Source organism: Populus euphratica, unplaced genomic scaffold (genome assembly GCF_000495115.2).
Source record: "Populus euphratica unplaced genomic scaffold, PopEup_1.0 scaffold19.1, whole genome shotgun sequence".
NCBI classification, from domain to species: domain Eukaryota; kingdom Viridiplantae; phylum Streptophyta; class Magnoliopsida; order Malpighiales; family Salicaceae; genus Populus; species Populus euphratica.
Genome location: NW_011499853.1, coordinates 3,042,870 through 3,061,125, shown reverse-complemented (window position 1 = coordinate 3,061,125; position 18,256 = coordinate 3,042,870). Strand labels below are relative to the sequence as shown.

The window sequence follows — 18,256 nt, the reverse complement described above, 5'->3', positions numbered from 1 at the left end:
GTTAAATATAATTGAGTTTGTAAGTCAGGCCAAATGCCTAGTCCATCAAGAAATAGCTCATGCACGGGTTATTTATTTTTTTAAGTTAATATGAGAAACAACATGTAATTCACCTCAATTGTTTTTGAAAAATAAAGATGATTCTTCATATAGATTTTCATATTTGGGCTATTACAATGGTTAGAAAAATAGAATTTATATTTTTTTATTTAAAAATTTATTTTCAACTTATTTTTTATTTTAAAATAAAAAAATTGATCTATCTTTTTTTTTCTAGTTTAGTTGAAGAGTTCGAAAATTTATAAATTTGCACGCAGTAAGTTATTTTTAGAATTCTAATTTTTTAAAAAAGTAGTTTTTAAAAATAATTTTTGTAATTGTGGATTGTTTTGCAGGAACGGAAGTGCCAAAACTAATTTAAGAGTATTAAACCATGATTTTAAAAACTATATGCAATAAAGTATTATATCTGGATGTGTTTTAAAAATATATTTGACATGAGAAAATACTAAATTAATATTTTTAAGTATTTTTAAGTGAAAGATAAACTATACCATAATACTATATACACATTATAAATCTTGGTTCTGATAAAACTGAAATTTAATGGTTTTTCAAAACGATGTTTCGAAAACGCAATTCTAATTGAAAAGCACAGCATCAAGCCCTTCTACTGTCAAGATATTCAAATTTCTTCATGAGGATACCTTCTCACTAAAACAAGAACATCCAATATTCTTACTTGAAAAATCAATATTTAGATATTTTTTTTACTCCATTTCTTCAAAAACTCGACCATCCCCTTTGTATGTTTTGCAGTCAAATACAGTGCTCTCTCTCTCTCTCTCTCTCTCTCTCGCTCTCTCTCTCTCTGCGTGTGTGTCTATATATATATACCATTTCTTGACACTAAGACTCTCAAAAAATTACAAACCCCATCAATTCTTCAACTGAAAGGACAGAGAAGAAACTCACATTGTTGTCTCTACTCTCTACTCCATAAACGCTTAAGGTAGAGAAGACAGGGAACCCATACCGTATTCAAACCAACTGTTCAAAGTGCTTCGGGTACAAAGTTCATAAATGTCTGGTTTTTCTTGCATGAAACTTGAAGAAAACTTCAAAAGTTGCTCTTGCTTCTTCATGTTTGAATGATAGTAGCAACATTTTGATAGAGAAAGTAAAAAAATGGATGGTGCTGGTGATATATACAGAGTAAGTAGTGCACGTTTAAGCACTTCCACTAATATATGGAGGAATAGTATCCCTGAAGTTTTTTCAAGGTCTTCTCGTGATGAAGATGATGAAGAAGCTCTAAAATGGGCTGCTTTAGAGAAACTCCCTACTTATTTACGTTTGACAAGAGGTATTTTAACTGAAGAAGAAGGTAAAGCAAGAGAGATTGATATTATAAACCTTGGTTTAGTAGAGAAAAGGGATTTGTTAGAGAGGCTTGTTAAGATTGCTGAAGAAGATAATGAGAGGTTCTTGTTGAAGCTCAAAGAAAGGATTGACAGGTATTGGTTCTTCAAACTTCAATTTCATCTCAGTTTCTGAAGATTTTCTTTTCTTTTTTTGATCAATTTGGCCTTTTTCTTCAGAGTTGAACTGGAAATGCCAACAATTGAAGTCAGGTTCGAACATTTGAATGTTGAAGCAGAAGCTTATGTAGGAGGTAGAGCGTTGCCTACAATATTAAACTTCTCTGCTAACATGTTAGAGGTACAAAAGTTACAGATGTCATACTAGCTTGCTTATCTATTTTACTTGACCAAAATTTGTTATCTGTGAATTGAACTCATTGGTTGCTCTGTATTCTTCCTCTTCAAAGGGGTTCTTGAGTTTTCTTCACTTACTTCCAAGTAGAAAGCAGACATTTCCCATTCTGCGTGATGTCAGTGGAATCATCAAGCCTCGTAGGTCAGTAAAACATTAAGTTACAGTGTTTTTATGTTGCAAATTCTGCAAAATGGTTGGTTCCTCACATTAGTTCATTCAAATCTTGCAGAATGACACTGCTTTTAGGCCCTCCAAGCTCAGGCAAGACCACTTTACTAATGGCTTTGGCTGGAAAACTTGGTAAAGATTTGCAGGTAAGGGGAGAGGGATTTTCGTATTTGTTTTCAAGAAATTATTTTGCCTTGTATATGATCTGACCTTGATATTTGCGAAATTTCAGTGTTCAGGAAGTGTTACTTACAACGGACATGGGATGGAAGAGTTTGTACCACAGAGGACATCAGCTTACATTAGTCAATTTGATCTTCATATAGGAGAAATGACCGTGAGAGAAACACTGTCTTTCTCTGCGAGATGTCAAGGGGTCGGACCGCGTTACGGTCAGTGATACACCATTGTTTCAACACATCAGTTGTTTGATTAATAAAGGGTTTGAAATTAATTTACTACGGGATTCTGAAATTGTGCAGAGATGTTAACTGAATTATCAAGAAGGGAGAAAGAGGCAAATATAAAACCAGATCCTGACCTTGATATTTACATGAAGGTGAGGAAGGATAGCACAAGAATTGAGTCCATAATCAGTGACAATAGAGTTTTCACCGTTAAAATATGCTCTAAATATTTGGATTCTGCAGGCAGCAGCACTAGAAGGGCAAGAGACTAGTGTGACAACATATTATATTCTCAAGGTACTTGCTGCAAATCTAATTAGGCCAGTGAGTTGCAGGATTACAGATATGGATATAACTAATCTTCCGGCTTTTACAAGTTCACAGATTACAGGACTTGATATATGTGCTGATACCATGGTGGGCGATGAAATGATACGAGGCATCTCCGGTGGACAAAAGAAGCGACTCACTACAGGTAAAACATTAGGCAAGTTTTTGGTATTGTTGGCAATAGTCTTTATGAGCATAAGCCATACCTGAGTATCTTCTGGTCTATGTGATGTAGGTGAGATGTTGGTTGGACCAGCAAGAGCACTTTTCATGGACGAGATATCAACTGGTTTGGACAGTTCAACAACATTCCAAATAGTGAACTCACTCAGGCAAACAACACACATCCTCAATGGAACTACTCTCATCTCTCTACTTCAACCAGCACCAGAAACCTTTGCTCTTTTCGATGACGTAATTCTTCTGTCAGATGGACTAATTGTGTACCATGGTCCACGTGAAAATGTTCTTGAATTCTTTGAATCATTGGGTTTTAAATGTCCGGAGAGGAAAGGAGTTGCTGACTTCTTACAAGAAGTAATACTAGCTATAACTTCAAATATTATGTTTCCCTTGCCGATCTTTGAGCAGCTTTGAGCTTGTTTATCAACTTTTTTCTGGTGAAATGGAACAGGTGACATCAAGGAAAGATCAAGAGCAGTACTGGGCAAGTAGAGATCAGCCTTACAGCTTTGTTTCAGCCAATGAGTTTTCTGAAGCATTCCAATCATTTCATATTGGTCGAAAACTAGGTGATGAACTTGCTATACCATTTGACAAGTCCAAAAGCCACCCTTCTGCTCTATCAACCGAGAAATATGGTGTCAGCAAGAAGGAACTCTTGAAAGCTTGCATTTCAAGAGAATTTTTGCTCATGAAAAGGAACTCATTTGTCTACATTTTCAAATTCACACAAGTGAGCATTCTTCTTCTTGTTTTCTGAAATTATAGCCATATTCTGTGTTCTCAAGGATCTGCATACATTCACTTTGAGCTCTTCACTGTTGTGACAATAATAAGTTCTTCCTTCATTTTCAGCTTATTCTTTTAGCTTCCATAACAATGACAATATTTCTAAGAACGGAGATGCACCGCAACACAATAACGGATGGTGGGATTTATATCGGTGCTCTTTTCTTTGCTATCATTATCATTATGTTCAATGGCTTTTCAGAGCTTGTCATGACCATCATGAAGCTTCCTGTTTTTTACAAGCAAAGAGACCTTCTCTTCTATCCTTCCTGGGCATATGCCATACCTACATGGATTCTCAAGATCCCAATCACCTTTGTAGAAGTTGCCATATGGACCACCATGACATATTATGCTGTAGGTTTTGATCCAAACATTGGAAGGTGGGAAAATTGAACTTGTCAATGAATTTGTTTCAAGTCCTTGGGACTTCAGGTTCCAGAATTTGCTGAAAAACTTTTCGTGGCAGGTTTTTCAAGCAGTACTTGATATTCGTATTGGCTAACCAGATGTCATCTGGGCTCTTCCGATTGATGGGAGCACTAGGAAGGAACGTAATTGTGGCCAACAATGTTGGTTCATTTGCATTGCTTGCTGTACTAGTTATGGGAGGATTCATCTTATCAAGAGGTGACTTGGATACATTTACTCTCATTTATTTTGTTCAGTGTGATGAGATTAAATTCTGATGATGAATCCTATATTCTTTTGTATTAGATAATGTGAAGTCCTGGTGGATATGGGGGTACTGGGTATCGCCATTAATGTATGTGCAGAATGCCGTGTCTGTCAATGAATTTCTTGGGAATAGTTGGAGACATGTAAGATTCATGTTCTTAAACCCCGACAAGAGTATACATTGAAGACTCAAAGAAAATACTTCAGCTATAATACTAATAACATGGAAATATCTGTGTTGCAGATTCCTCCCAATTCAACAGAGTCATTAGGAGTTACTTTATTGAAGTCTCGTGGAGTTTTTCCAGAAGCACGTTGGTATTGGATTGGAGTAGGAGCTTTGATAGGATATACCTTGCTTTTCAACTTCCTTTTCACCTTAGCTCTAAAATATCTAAACCGTGAGTATATCTGCATTTTACATGTCCAGTTTTGAAAGTTGAGCCTGCGGTTCTGATGATTGAACTGATTGCAGCATTTGGGAAGCCTCAGGCAATATTATCAAAAGAGGCCTTGGCCGAAAGAGATGCCAACAGAACTGGAAATTTTATTGAACTATCAACAAGAGGAAAGAGCTCTTCAGGTAAGTCACAAGACTCTCCTACATAGATACGTTGCTTTGTATCTTGTATGATGCAAGCTATAAGTTAAGCTTCCTTGAAACATTGCAGAAAGGGGGAAAGACAGCAAAAGAAATTCCTCAGCTAGGGTACCATCTTTAAGAATACCTAGCCCTGGTGATGCCAATCAAAATAAGCGAGGAATGATTCTCCCTTTTCAACCGCTTTCTATCACTTTCGAAGAAATAAGATATTCGGTAGACATGCCGCAGGTACCTTAAGGCTTTAATTATGAAGCAACAATGTAAATATTAGCAAGCTTAAAGAACAATTGAAATGCTAAAATTTCAGGAGTCGCAGACAATATGGATGAACTCATTCTCTAAGTAATTCTCCCAATTTCATTGCATGAAAAGTTTCTGAATCTGTTGGAAGTCTCTAAATTTCAACATAATTTAATGTTCAGATATCTTACTTGCTTTTCACAACCATTCTATTGAAATGCTGGCCGAGGTGTGCATCCTGACTTTTGCCCCACACTTGCAGGAAATGAAGGCTCAAGGTATCCCCGAGGATCGTCTGGAACTTTTGAAGGGTGTCAGTGGTGCTTTCAGGCCAGGAGTCCTAACAGCTCTAATGGGAGTTAGTGGTGCCGGCAAGACCACTTTAATGGATGTATTATCTGGAAGAAAAACCGGTGGTTATATTGATGGAAGAATAAGTATATCAGGATATCCAAAGAACCAACAAACATTTGCTCGCATTTCAGGATACTGTGAACAAACTGACATTCACTCCCCTCATGTGACTGTCTATGAATCCTTGGTTTATTCCGCATGGCTTCGACTTTCCCCAGATGTTGATTCGGAAACAAGAAAGGTACATTTCTTTCCTTATCTTTTTTCTTTTTTATTGGAAAACGAGGAGGGGTGAAAGTAAAAGCATCCAACTTCAAGGATGCACGCTGTAGTGAATAGGAAGAGATAAATTCTAGATAGAAAACACCAGACTACAACTTTTCAGCCATCAGGTTATTGACAGTAAATTCAATCAATGTGTTGCAGATGTTCATTGAGGAGGTCATGGAACTTGTGGAATTGAACCCTTTAAGAGAATCACTTGTTGGATCGCCTGGTGTGGATGGTCTCTCCACCGAGCAGCGCAAGAGGTTGACGATTGCAGTTGAGCTTGTAGCTAATCCATCCATAATTTTCATGGATGAGCCAACATCTGGCCTTGATGCCAGGGCAGCAGCCATAGTTATGAGAGCAGTGAGGAACACAGTGGATACTGGAAGAACTGTAGTGTGCACAATACACCAGCCAAGCATAGACATATTTGATGCTTTTGACGAGGTGAGACATTTTTCTTGCTAATGAGCTATCAAACAGTTTCGGTTCGGTTTCCGTTTCTATTTTCCTCATAAAGGCTCTAATCTGATATTGTCACGTTCTAGCTATTTTTGCTGAAAAGGGGAGGTGAGGAAATTTATGTGGGTCCAGTAGGCCGCCATGCTTGCCATCTAATCAAGTATTTTGAGGTTAGCATATCATTTGCTTGATAGAGAAGATAATTGAATCTTACATTCCTTATTTCTAAATTCCTAATATTGAGGACTTTAACCTTTTGAAGGAAATTGAGGGAGTTCCAAAGATTAAGGATGGTTACAATCCTGCAACTTGGATGTTGGAGGTTACTTCAGCAACACAAGAAGCAGTTCTCAAGGATAACTTCACCGATATCTTCAAGAACTCAGAACCATACAGGTCTGACCACCTCACATTTCATTTTTCTTTTTAACAAGATAAGAAGGGGTGAGAAAACAAAAGGAAAATTTTGTGGATTTGGTGCTCAGACTTTGAGCTGAAAACAGATATGATTGGAAAATTATTTAAAGAATCTACGTGAAGCTTCACAACATCATTTTCTGATGCACATAATGTTACAAGGCTATTGACAATTTTCAGTGAATTATTCAGGAGAAACAAAGCCTTGATCAAAGAGCTAAGTGCTCCGCAACCGGGTTCAAAAGATCTATACTTCCCAACTCGATATTCACAGTCCTTCTTCGCCCAGTGCATGGCTTGCCTATGGAAGCAGCATTGGTCATATTGGCGAAACCCACCATACAATGCAGTCAGACTGTTATTCACAACATTCATAGCTGTAATGTTTGGGACCATATTTTGGAATTTGGGCTCCAAAAGGTATAGAGAAGTTCAGCATATTCTTTACATAAGCATTAAATCGCCCTCATTTTCTCCCTGGCTCTCCAACTAAAATGAAATGTTCTTGAACTGCAGGAATAGAAAACAAGATATATTTAATTCGATGGGTTCTATGTATGCCGCTGTTCTTTTCATAGGAATACAGAATGCTACATCAGTGCAGCCAGTTGTCGCTATTGAGAGAACAGTCTTTTACAGAGAGAGAGCAGCAGGAATGTATTCTGCATTGCCATATGCCTTTGCACAGGTAAATTGGTTTCGTTACTCGACCCTTCTCTCTTTTTGGGCACGAACTGATTCATTCATCAATGCACTATCCATCTATCAAAAGTTATGCTGTACGAATACAGGACACAAGCATGAGAATATGAGCTATCAGAATTCAGAACACTAGATACTTAGATGAGACTTTTGCATTCGAGACTACTAACAGCTTTTTGCTTGTTTCGAGATTCTAGGAAATTCAACCGCGAGGTTTCCTCACCTGAACATTTTTTTTTCCATGCAGGTTATGATTGAAATTCCATACACTTTAGTCCAGGCTCTTATATATGGAGTTATAGTGTACTCCATGATCGGTTTCGAATGGACACCCATCAAGTTCTTTTGGTACATCTTTTTCATGTACTTCACCTTATTATACATGACTTTCTATGGCATGATGAATGTAGCCATCACGCCAAACCACAACATTGCTTCTTTAGTTTCATCTGCATTCTACGCAATATGGAACCTTTTCTCAGGATTCATCATTCCTCGAACGGTAACTTCGCACTACCCCATGTGTTTTTATACCTCCTATGAATATCAAGAACACATCATGACTAAAGATGATTAACTCTTGATTCTAACAGAGGGTTCCTATCTGGTGGAGATGGTACTGCTGGGCATGTCCGTTCTCGTGGACCCTCTATGGCTTGATTGCTTCACAATATGGAGACCTTGAGGATACAGTAGAGGGTGATGAAACAGTGAAAGATTTCGTGAGGAATTATTTCGGCTTTCGGCATGACTTCGTTGGAATCTGTGCAATTGTAGTTGTTGGCATGTCTGTGCTATTTGCTTTCACCTTTGCGTTCTCCATTAAAGCATTTAACTTCCAGAGAAGATGAGAGGTTTTTTCTTCCCTTTTACATGGATAAATGCATAAACCAAACAACAATTTATCATATCTCAAGTTCTGTTTGTTCTATTGATCATAAATTTTGCTCCCGTTGAAAATGTGAATAAAAGTTGACCAGGCCAGCTTACGCTAATTCATGATGAGATTTGACTCCTGCAAAAGAGGGGAAGAGGGAATATATGATGGGGTGCTCTCTGAGTCTGAGGGGACTTTTCCAGGCTCAAGTCTCGAGGGTTTACAAGGAAATCAACCCGGCAATTACAGGCATGGTTACAGCACTCCGACTCGGAGATTATTAAAACAAAAGCCTAAAATAAAGTTGTTTGGGGCTTTAAAAAAATCTAAAACAATATCATGAAAATTGCAATCAGCAGCAACAAATGCAGTTCGAGACTTGAGAGGAAGAGAGAGATGGAACAAAGATAGTAACAAAATCAAACACCCAATACAAACCACTTCAGTATATGCTCCATATTAATATTATTAGCCTAGGATTGATGAACAGGTTTAATTCCGCACATCGAAATGTCTTCATGAAAGAACAACTCTGTCAAGGCTGAAACAAGATGGAACTTCTAACAGGGCAACATTTTAGTTTATCAGCTTGCCGCCGCATATTTTACAGTTGAAACTCAATTGAATCAATATCTAAAACTACAACTAAAACTCTAAAGTAGAAAAAGAAAGGGAAAAAAAGGAAAATGTCGCTGCCTCATTTTGCCAAGTCATCCAAGACACTCTGCAACTCCCTCAAACCATCGGCGGATATGCTCCTGTGAACCCTTGGGCGTGGGGCAATCAAGTTACGGGGAGGCTCAGACTGGAAGCAAACCACAATAACAGCTAAATTATCGCCACTCTTCCTCTTCAAGGCTTCATCAACAAGATCTTTGCTGCACATGACTGGGTCATTGTGCTCCTGAAGTCTCCGCCTAGCAAAATCCACGGCGTTTTGGCTCCTGAAGACATCCCAGATCCCATCGCAACCTATGATGATGAATTCATCTTCCTCTGTCAATTGTCTTGTCATAAACTCAGGCTCTGCACTCAGTGGCCCACCATCACTTCCACTACCTTTCAGCCCTTCCATGTGCCAGTCTCCCAAAGCACGAGCTACATTGAGTAGTCCATTGAGATAACCATCATAAACATACCCCCCAGATGCCTCAATGCGTTTCCTTTCTTTGCTACATGTCGGTTTGTGATCGTTAGACATGTCAACGGCATTGCCACGGCAGCACAACACTGCTCGACAATCTCCAGCATTTGCCACAACTAACAACCTGTTGTCAGAAACAAATAGCATATAAAATAGTCAAAAACTTTCAGTTCTCACAAACCAACTTCTAGAAGAGAACTTAAGGCCAAGCCTTACAATCATTTAGCTGCAGCTTTTTATCTCCATAAAACTCATTATCAGCCTCCCTAAGAAATATCCAGATGGAGGCTTGCCCTTGAATATGGAATATGACTAAACCCTATTTCAGGCTCATAAAAAGCCTTCTATGGTTTTGATAGCTCATATCTACCTTGCTTCTTAGCTCCACATTAGGGTAATTCGTGAAATAAAGCACTGAGATTCTTAACAATCTAACTAAGAGAATGCATCACAGCCTAGGTTAGCGAACATTCAATGCTCCAAGAAAGAGAATTATATAATAAGCCAGCAATATATAAAACAGTTGGTGGATGGATAAATGCTAACCTCCCAACAACAAGAGCTGCCAGTGCGGTGGTTCCAGAAGCAAGAGCTGCATCCAGGGAGCAAGCCTTCGCAAAAGCAGAGTCAGTTTGCAGAAATGCAGAAGCAATGACCCTCTCAACCTCCACCGGAAAGTCTTCATCCTCGGCAATGAATCTTGGCAGATGGTAGCATGCGAAGTCAGCAGCATGCTTTCCACCATGTCCATCAAACACCTAACCATCAATATAAAACTCTATGTTAAATTGCCAAACATTACAATCACCAAACTAATGCTAGATATAAAACTACTATCAACACAGAATCTGTGCCCCGTGAGAAATGAAAAACCAACAATAACATCAAAACCATGACTTGCAACATCATTAGTAGGTTACCACATTATGTAAGCACAACACTGCCTCACAAAAACCACCATTACCCCCATTGCCAACACATTACAATCACCACTAGCAATATTCAATAACATCATAAAAATCTTTTATAACATCATTCCTCTAATACAGCCATCATTAAAGACTGAAATCAGTAGCACCAGCATTTAACAATCCACCACCATTAAATCCCACACCCAACCACAGCTGCTGCCATGCATACATTCACCATTTCATCAAAAACACAACCGACTTGAACCAATGCTTGTCACCACCATAACTGACATTGATGCCATCAGTATTGCACTCACAACCAAACACACAAAAACATAATGTTTTACCATGGCCACAACAAAAACATGCTTCAACTATGCTTTGGGACAACAGAATTTGAAGAAAAGATAAAAATATTGTGTTTCTTGAATACAAGCGAAAACAAAAGGTTCTATTTTTCAAAGCCTCAACTTTTGTATAACAACCTGCAATACACTTGATTGAAATGGCGTTATATTGTGAAATGCAAGATTTTAAGAAATTTGATAAGAGAAAATTTATAAATAAATGTAAAGTGACAATGCTCCAATGAAATCATGAATATCCCGCACATTATTTGCACCAAAGAAAAGCCAGTAGCATTCTCGAATATCCCACATGAGCAAACATAAGTAGAACTAAGAGAAAGAAAATAGTACCCCATAAAAGGCATTGGGCCCATCAGTAGCATTCTTGAGTCCATAATCACTCATAAAACTGTCAGCACATATGTATACATCTTCCATACTTGAGCGAAAGCCAATATCCGCCCATGCTCCAGAGCGAACAATCGGAACGAAATCTGCATCGTGATTTTCTGCACCGAGGTTAGGTTTAACAGAGATATCCAACGTCTTTGTCTTCACCTGCACAAAAATCTGGTCAAAACCTTGACAAAAGGAACTGTACATCACCGGTACTTACAAACTTTTACAAAAGTAAAAGAAAACAGTTCATAATAGAAAATCTAATCCAACAGAAAAATTTTGATAACAACAGAGTAAGAGTATGCTACAAGGTAAAACATAACTCTCTCAGCTCATTTTAATTCTTACTAATATAGTCTCTAACTTCCCAATTCCGTCCACATATTATAATCTATACGCGGATAATGCTAATTTTACAGAAAAATTATTCCCGAAATCACTAACCGAAAAATTCTTCCCGTGATTGTTACGAATATATTACTTAATGCCACTAGAAGAACAAAATGTTTTTAAAAAAAGAAAAAAAAATCAAAGCAAACAAACCAATTCAATCCAATAAAAAACCAAACTTTAATTGCTCAAACAACAAAAAACACACAGCCCGTTTACATACAAAACCCATTAAGCCACTAAACATAAACAATAACCAAAACCAATTTTTTTTTAATAAAAAAGCGAAAACCCAGATGCCAAAAAGGTCTAAAATTTAGAAACTTACAAGGGACTGGTGACGAACCAGGGTCTTTTTACAGCTTACTGGCACACTATCAATGCTAAAGCACTGTCCACACGACGTCGTGGTGGTAGCAGCAGCAGCAGCTAGAGGTATTGGTGGTCTCCTATTACTTTCACCCGAACTCCCATTATTTCCTTCCATATTTTCACATTCCTAATAAAACCCACCACCAAATGAAAAAATAAAAAAGGGGGCCAAAAACTCTGATTCACTTAGTTCAGTTAATTGAGCAGGGACTCACCGAGTCGACTCAGGAAGAAATCAAGCGTTGGAGGTAGAAATTTTTGACCCTTTTTGAGAGCACGCGACTCTAGCAATCAAACGTTTCAGGCGTTTAAAACGATGGTGCTGTTTTTCTTCTGGTGGTGAAGTCAAGAGTGATGATTGGTTGGCCTTAGAGGCGGACGGTGACGGCGTCGTTTTCAGTCAGATTTGGTTGTGCGGCTTTCTTTGTCAAATCAATTTTTTTATTTAATTATCTTGTTGACGGCAGACATTTTAAATAATCTTTGATGTTCGCTTGCCATGAATTTAACATGCTATTTATGAATCGTTTCTAAAAGTTAAATTTTCACGATTTGATTGTAATAATTCTGGAAAATTTTTTATTCAGGTAAAATATCTAACAAAATGTTGTGTTTCTTCTAATATAACCTTCTATTTTAGGTTTTTTTTTAATTTATTATTAAGGATGATCATTGATTTTACTAATGTGTTATATATGAATTGGTTATTGGTAATCCATTCATGTTATTTATATTTTTATTTAATGATAATTAGAATTTTCAAGTTATTTTATGCACCATTTAAATTTATTTTTTTATATGTACATCGCTTTCTATAAAAAGGAATTCACTCTCTCATTCTAATACTATATATGTTCATGAATTTTTTTTATTTAATTTTTTCACTATAAATATAGTGTAATAGCATCTAAGATTGTTCCAATCTTCTAAGGGATACTGCATATAATGCTTTTTTTTTTAAATAACTAAAAATATTTTTTTTATTTTTTATATTGGTATAATAAAAACATATAAAAATATTATTTGATTTTTTCACTATAAATATAGTATAATAGCATCTAAGATTGCTCCAATCTTCTAAGGGATATTGTATATAATGCTTTTTAAAAAAAATTAACTAAAAATATTTTTTATATTTTTTACATTGGTATAATAAAAACATATAAAAATATATTAATTTAATTTTTTATAGAGAAAAATAATTTAAAAAGCAATAGCTAATTCAGTGCAAATAAAATGAACAATATTTTACTAAAGGATATAATATTAAAAAAAAAACTAAACACTTGATAATGTGTTTAGACAAATATTCCAGGATAGCGAAAAATCAAAATATAGACAAATAAAATGGATTATTATATAATATAATGATAAAGCATTGTTAATATTGTCTCATAATCACCCACGTGGTTGAAATTCCCCATCGCATACAGTCTCCTTGCTTCAGCTAGATTAGAGGTTAAATTACAGCACGTTTTTACTTAGGTTAGATTTGATTGTTATTTTATATACTAATTTAGACCGACATTTTAACTGTATTTAGGGTCCCGATGTGATAGTAACGTGAAAAACACGAAGATTAAGATTTAATTTTGAATTAATTGTGCCATGTTTTTTAAAAATCATTTTTAAATAAAAATACATTATTATTATTATTATTTAAATTTTTTACCTCTATTTAGGGTCCTGAGATGATAGTAACGTGAAAAACACGAAGATTAAGATTTAATTTTGAATTAATTGTGCCATGTTTTTTAAAAATCATTTTTAATTAAAAATATATTAATATTATTTTTTATATCTTTTATTTTTAATATTCGCATATTAAAGTTATTAAAAATATTTAAAAATATATTAAAATTAAATTTATTTTCTTTTTAAAAATTATTTTTAATATTAGTACATCAAAACAAACCAAAAATATAAAAAAATTCAATAAAAATATTTAAAATTTTAAAAAATATAATTTACATCATATTTTTAAATACACTCTAAATAAAGTCAGCCTTTGCGATTACGAAGTGGATTTTTAAAACAAAAAACGTACATCGTATTTTCAAATCCACTTTAAATAAAGTCAGCCTTCTATATTACGAAGTGGATTTTTAAAACAAAAAAACACGTGGAAATTTGAGCATGTTAGGAGCTGGGTAGGTGGACCTAACTTTGATCTGTAAGAAAATGAGAGAGGTAGGTGTTTCGTTTCATCGTTTAAGCTAACTAGCATTCATTCACTGCTATTCAGTGACAAGACATCGTTTAGGCTAAAATATATTTTTATTTTTTAATACCAAGATATTAAAATTATAAAAAAAATACTGCAAATAGTTTTTTAAAACAAATATATTTTTAAAACACATTAAATTTTAAACAGAAGGAAATGCCTCAAACACTGGTAAAAAAACGTTGAAGTACTCAATAACTTTATAAAATTTCACTTTGATACCCTCAAAAAAACAAAAAAAATTGTTTCTGCAAGCCGAAAGCGCCATCGCGGGTACTTTTTTTTGTTTTCTGAACAGAGGATAATCTCTCTAATCCAGAGGATGGAATCGGAGTCAAAATGCACGCAGCCCAGGAACAAGAGACCTGCAGGCCCGTAGACTACAATAATCCAGCGAAAGAGATTCTAAGTACCTGCAGGCCCATATAATACAATAATCCAGCGAAAGAGATTCTAAGCCCATGGAAAGGATAGTCAATACCAATCCACCCAAAGGCCTAAGCCCAAAAAAGAACATGCAACCTGTCTTGTCTTTGACCCAACGAATTATTACCATAAAACCACACCAAGAAGTTTTTCTTTTTTTATTTTATTTAGAAATACTTTTTTATATTTTTAAATTATTTTTATGTATTAATGTTAAAAATAAATTAAAAAATATTTAATATATTTTTAAATAAAAATATTTTTAAAAATAAATATTATTATAATACCAAACTTTATATATATATCTTATATTTTATAATTATAATTATAATTATAAAACTTAACTCGGTTCAATAAAATCAACTTGCTTATCTTTCAATATGAAATTTTTGTAATTATTTTGATTTAAATAATATTATTTAATTTAAAAGATTTAAAATTAACTCTCTGTTTTTTTAAATTGAAATTACCTAACCAACACACAATCCCATTAAACTGGAACTTGCAATGGGATTTAAACTTCAAAGCGATGCTTGAGAAAAAAGAAAAGGGTTGTGTAAGTTTCGCAAGCAAGAGAGGCTGGTGTGACAGGCGAGGAGGACTGCCTTGTCCTGAGCTACTAATCTCACGATCTACAAGAAACTATTCCCAACACGCGTCTCAAACGCCAAACAGTGGAAGACGGCAAGCAATGAATGGTGGCTTGATTCGAGGGTCGGTCCAGCCCACGTGTCCAAACACAAGCAGCCATTTTTGTCAGCTCCCAAGCTCTTGGCTCCTCTTGTCTCTATATATTGAACCATCTCCCCGCCATGAATAGTTGAATTGAACCTTGAAAGAGGAGACCCAAAGAGAGAATATGGCCATCAGAACCACTTGTCGCCTCAATCTCTCGCCTCCAGGCTCTGGCTCAACCCCCCCTTCTTCCTCTACAAAGAACTCCCAGGTTGCCTGGTAAGTCAAAACCTCATTTCAGCTCAATTATTATTTAGAATATATCAAGAATCTGCTATTTCGCTCACAGCAGAGACCACTTTATTAATTAGAATGACTAAATTAGACACTAGATTTGAACATTTTACTTCGTGTAGGTTCAAGAACGAAAAGTGGAGGAATCGATGTGTACTGGGCGCGGCGTGCATGATAATTGGACTTGAAATGGGTGGTGGTTTAGTGGGTGGTGAGGATCTCGCCATGGCTAGGGAGATGCAGGTGGCCGTGGAATCAAAAGAAAACTTGAAGGGGCCAAGGTGGAGTGACAAGAGAATGTGCCCTCCTTGGAGTCGGAATTCGCTAGAGACTATTGTGCCCGAGAACCTTCCAAGGCCATCGGCTCATAGGAGGCGGGAGGAGGTTGGCTTTTCCCAGAACAATGCTCCGGCCGTCAAAGTGATTGTGATCAAAAGAAGCAACGGTTGCTTCTCCATGTAAAACATACACAATTTCATTTTTCATAGCATACATGTATTTTGTTAAGAAGTTTAGGAAAAGGATCGTATATGTATACAATATGATTAGTAAACATTGTTGAAATACATCAATAAGATTTACCAATTAGCTTCAAGTGAGTGGCAACTTATTTAATTGACAAAATTTCAATACCAAATCTAATATTTAATCATTTCAATATAAATTATTCATAAAGTAATAAAAGTATAATGCGATTATTTTTTAAAAATATTTTTATTTAAAAATAAATTAAAATAATATATTTTTTATTTTTAAAAGTAGTTTTGATATCAACGTAATGATATAAAAATATTAAAAAAATATTATTTTAAAATAAAAAAATTTAAATTTCTTTAAAAATATTATAAAACATAAAAAAAATGACCTGAATTAAAAAAATAAAAATATTTTAGTTAATAAGTTTTAGTTAATTTATAATTATTGGAACTCATTCGATCCTGTGGAATGTTAACCTAATTAGATTTTATCTTAAATTATTTCAAATATTAATCTAATTAAATTTTTATAAATTTAATCTAATTAATTAAATCTGTTCACTTAAGAATTTACTAAATTAACTCCATTAATGTAATTATATAACGATACGGATTTAAAACCGATCAAAATCATAACAATTATGATATCGTTTACATTTTAAAAAAAAATAAAAATTGGGGGGCATGATTTTTAGAATATCTACTGAGCATTAAAAAAAAATTTGGCGGGCATGATTTTTAGAATATCTACTGAGCGTTGACCATTGACATTGGAAATATCTATGTTGGCTACAAACTGGGAGTACACGTAGTACAGATTCATGATTGGCTTAGAACGAGGAAGAAGTACAGCTTGGAAGTCTCTTCAAATATCACCAGGCGGTCCTATTATGGCCAGGCCTTTTGGGCTTTATGGGCTTTTCATGAAGCAAACCGGGCCCATTATCTCTCTCCAGAAACGCAGCAAGGTAGCAACATGTTGAAACATGGATGATGAAGCTGTAAAACAAACTCCAATTATGGACTCCATTGAATATTTATTCCATTTTCATTATAATCTTAATCCTTGATCGTGAAGAATTTTCTATTCAGTTTGAAATGTTCATAGACATGGACTTGCATAATTATCTTCTAAAACAATGTTATTAGAAAATATTATAGTGTTATATCTTGCCTGAAAAGCAATTATAAAACATACATATATAATATTTTATAATTATAGCATTCTGTTATATAATCTTGAGATAAAAAAATTAATTTCTAATTAAAAATTATACTACAAACATTCAATTTTATTTAGTTTTTTATGTTCGTGAACAATTCCAGTTCCATCAAAAATTAATTACTCAAGTGTAATTTTGTTGTCTAGAAATTGACATCTAAGAAGATAATTAGACAAGTGAACTTATTTGTATAGTTTATAATTACATAAAAAAGACGATAATCATGCAATTAATACAAGAGCTAACTTGTATGCTAACAAATATGAAAAATATGAAAAAAAAACATAGCATGTAATTTAAATAAATAATAAAATTAGACTAGTTTAGAGTAATAATTGAAATTCTTAGAAGATCTCCTATCTTAAACTTTATTATCGTCAATGATTAATATTTTATTCTTAAAACCTTGTTACTTCTTGCTTGGTGATTTTTTTTTGTTCAATGACTCCTTATTTTTTAGGTTTGTTCTTACATAAAATTCATCAAACTAAAATGAATAATATTTAATATCTTTTTATAATGAACGAACCAAAGCTTTACAAAATAAAGATAAGAAGTAGAAACAAGTCTTTAAGAAAACTAACAACTACAAGAGAAAAGAACTTAAGAAAATTCTTCTATTTATTTAAGACATCTATTTATATGACTTGAAAATTAAAATTTTAACACTCATAATTCATGAATATTTATTAGTTGTGATGAATACTTATAATTCATGAATTAGTCATCATTTATGTTGAAATCATGAATACATTTATTTTTATCACATAACTAATGTATTGGTTGCTGTGCATGGATATTTTAGTAATTAAAAATAAATTTGGATTTTTTGATTTTTGTTATCAAAAAGCTTATTACAAAATAATTTATCATTTTTTAAATTAATTTTTAAAACATGTTAATATCTTATATTGGGTCATAAAATTCAAGATGACTTTAACCTCAACTGTGAGTATACTTCATATATAATTTAGTCTTAAAAGTTCTACTACATATTTCACAAATAAATCCCAACACATACTTCAACTCAAAAACACACGCGCACATTCACATATACATATGTGTGTGTGTGTGTAGAGAGAGAGAGAGAGAGAGAGAGATGAATTAATATCAAT

The 18,256-nt window shown here is 34.5% G+C and overlaps 3 protein-coding genes across 3 annotated transcripts; 2 read left to right on the top strand and 1 right to left on the bottom strand.

Annotated features, from left to right (window-relative positions):
• Positions 1-897: 897 nt before the first annotated feature.
• On the top strand, positions 898-8,378 carry LOC105122366 (pleiotropic drug resistance protein 1-like). The gene is made up of 24 exons (XM_011021445.1): positions 898-1,517; positions 1,602-1,722; positions 1,832-1,920; positions 2,009-2,093; positions 2,180-2,339; positions 2,430-2,506; positions 2,598-2,651; positions 2,739-2,829; positions 2,920-3,221; positions 3,319-3,600; positions 3,723-4,039; positions 4,126-4,286; positions 4,374-4,477; positions 4,579-4,735; positions 4,810-4,917; positions 5,006-5,166; positions 5,441-5,773; positions 5,959-6,249; positions 6,351-6,434; positions 6,527-6,660; positions 6,874-7,101; positions 7,198-7,369; positions 7,631-7,885; positions 7,977-8,378. The coding sequence occupies exons 1-24, from the start codon at positions 1,189-1,191 to the stop codon at positions 8,232-8,234; spliced, it is 4,353 nt and encodes a 1,450-aa protein (XP_011019747.1). The 5' UTR covers positions 898-1,188; the 3' UTR covers positions 8,235-8,378.
• Positions 8,379-8,701: 323 nt separating this feature from the next.
• On the bottom strand, positions 8,702-12,246 carry DBP1 (DNA-binding protein phosphatase 1). Its single transcript, XM_011021446.1, has 4 exons — positions 11,780-12,246; positions 11,014-11,220; positions 9,951-10,162; positions 8,702-9,528 (listed from the first exon to the last, which is right to left on the bottom strand). The coding sequence occupies exons 1-4, from the start codon at positions 11,936-11,938 to the stop codon at positions 8,958-8,960; spliced, it is 1,149 nt and encodes a 382-aa protein (XP_011019748.1). The 5' UTR covers positions 11,939-12,246; the 3' UTR covers positions 8,702-8,957.
• Positions 12,247-15,031: 2,785 nt separating this feature from the next.
• LOC105122365 (histone deacetylase-like protein) lies at positions 15,032-16,041 on the top strand. Its single transcript, XM_011021444.1, has 2 exons — positions 15,032-15,427; positions 15,565-16,041. The coding sequence occupies exons 1-2, from the start codon at positions 15,333-15,335 to the stop codon at positions 15,902-15,904; spliced, it is 435 nt and encodes a 144-aa protein (XP_011019746.1). The 5' UTR covers positions 15,032-15,332; the 3' UTR covers positions 15,905-16,041.
• Positions 16,042-18,256: the final 2,215 nt, after the last annotated feature.

Bases quoted from the DNA above. Each gene is read 5' to 3' on its own strand.
- LOC105122366 (XM_011021445.1), top strand. From the start codon at position 1,189: ATGGATGGTGCTGGTGATATATACAGAGTAAGTAGTGCACGTTTAAGC. The intron at 3,222-3,318 runs GTAATACTAGCT...GAAATGGAACAG, and splicing joins TTGCTGACTTCTTACAAGAA to GTGACATCAAGGAAAGATCA. The intron at 7,370-7,630 runs GTAAATTGGTTT...TTTTCCATGCAG, and splicing joins TGCCATATGCCTTTGCACAG to GTTATGATTGAAATTCCATA.
- DBP1 (XM_011021446.1), bottom strand. From the start codon at position 11,938: ATGGAAGGAAATAATGGGAGTTCGGGTGAAAGTAATAGGAGACCACCA. The intron at 11,221-11,779 runs GTAAGTTTCTAA...ATTTTTGTGCAG, and splicing joins TGGTTCGTCACCAGTCCCTT to GTGAAGACAAAGACGTTGGA. The intron at 10,163-11,013 runs GTACTATTTTCT...ATTGATGGTTAG, and splicing joins GGCCCAATGCCTTTTATGGG to GTGTTTGATGGACATGGTGG.
- LOC105122365 (XM_011021444.1), top strand. From the start codon at position 15,333: ATGGCCATCAGAACCACTTGTCGCCTCAATCTCTCGCCTCCAGGCTCT. The intron at 15,428-15,564 runs GTAAGTCAAAAC...TACTTCGTGTAG, and splicing joins AAGAACTCCCAGGTTGCCTG to GTTCAAGAACGAAAAGTGGA.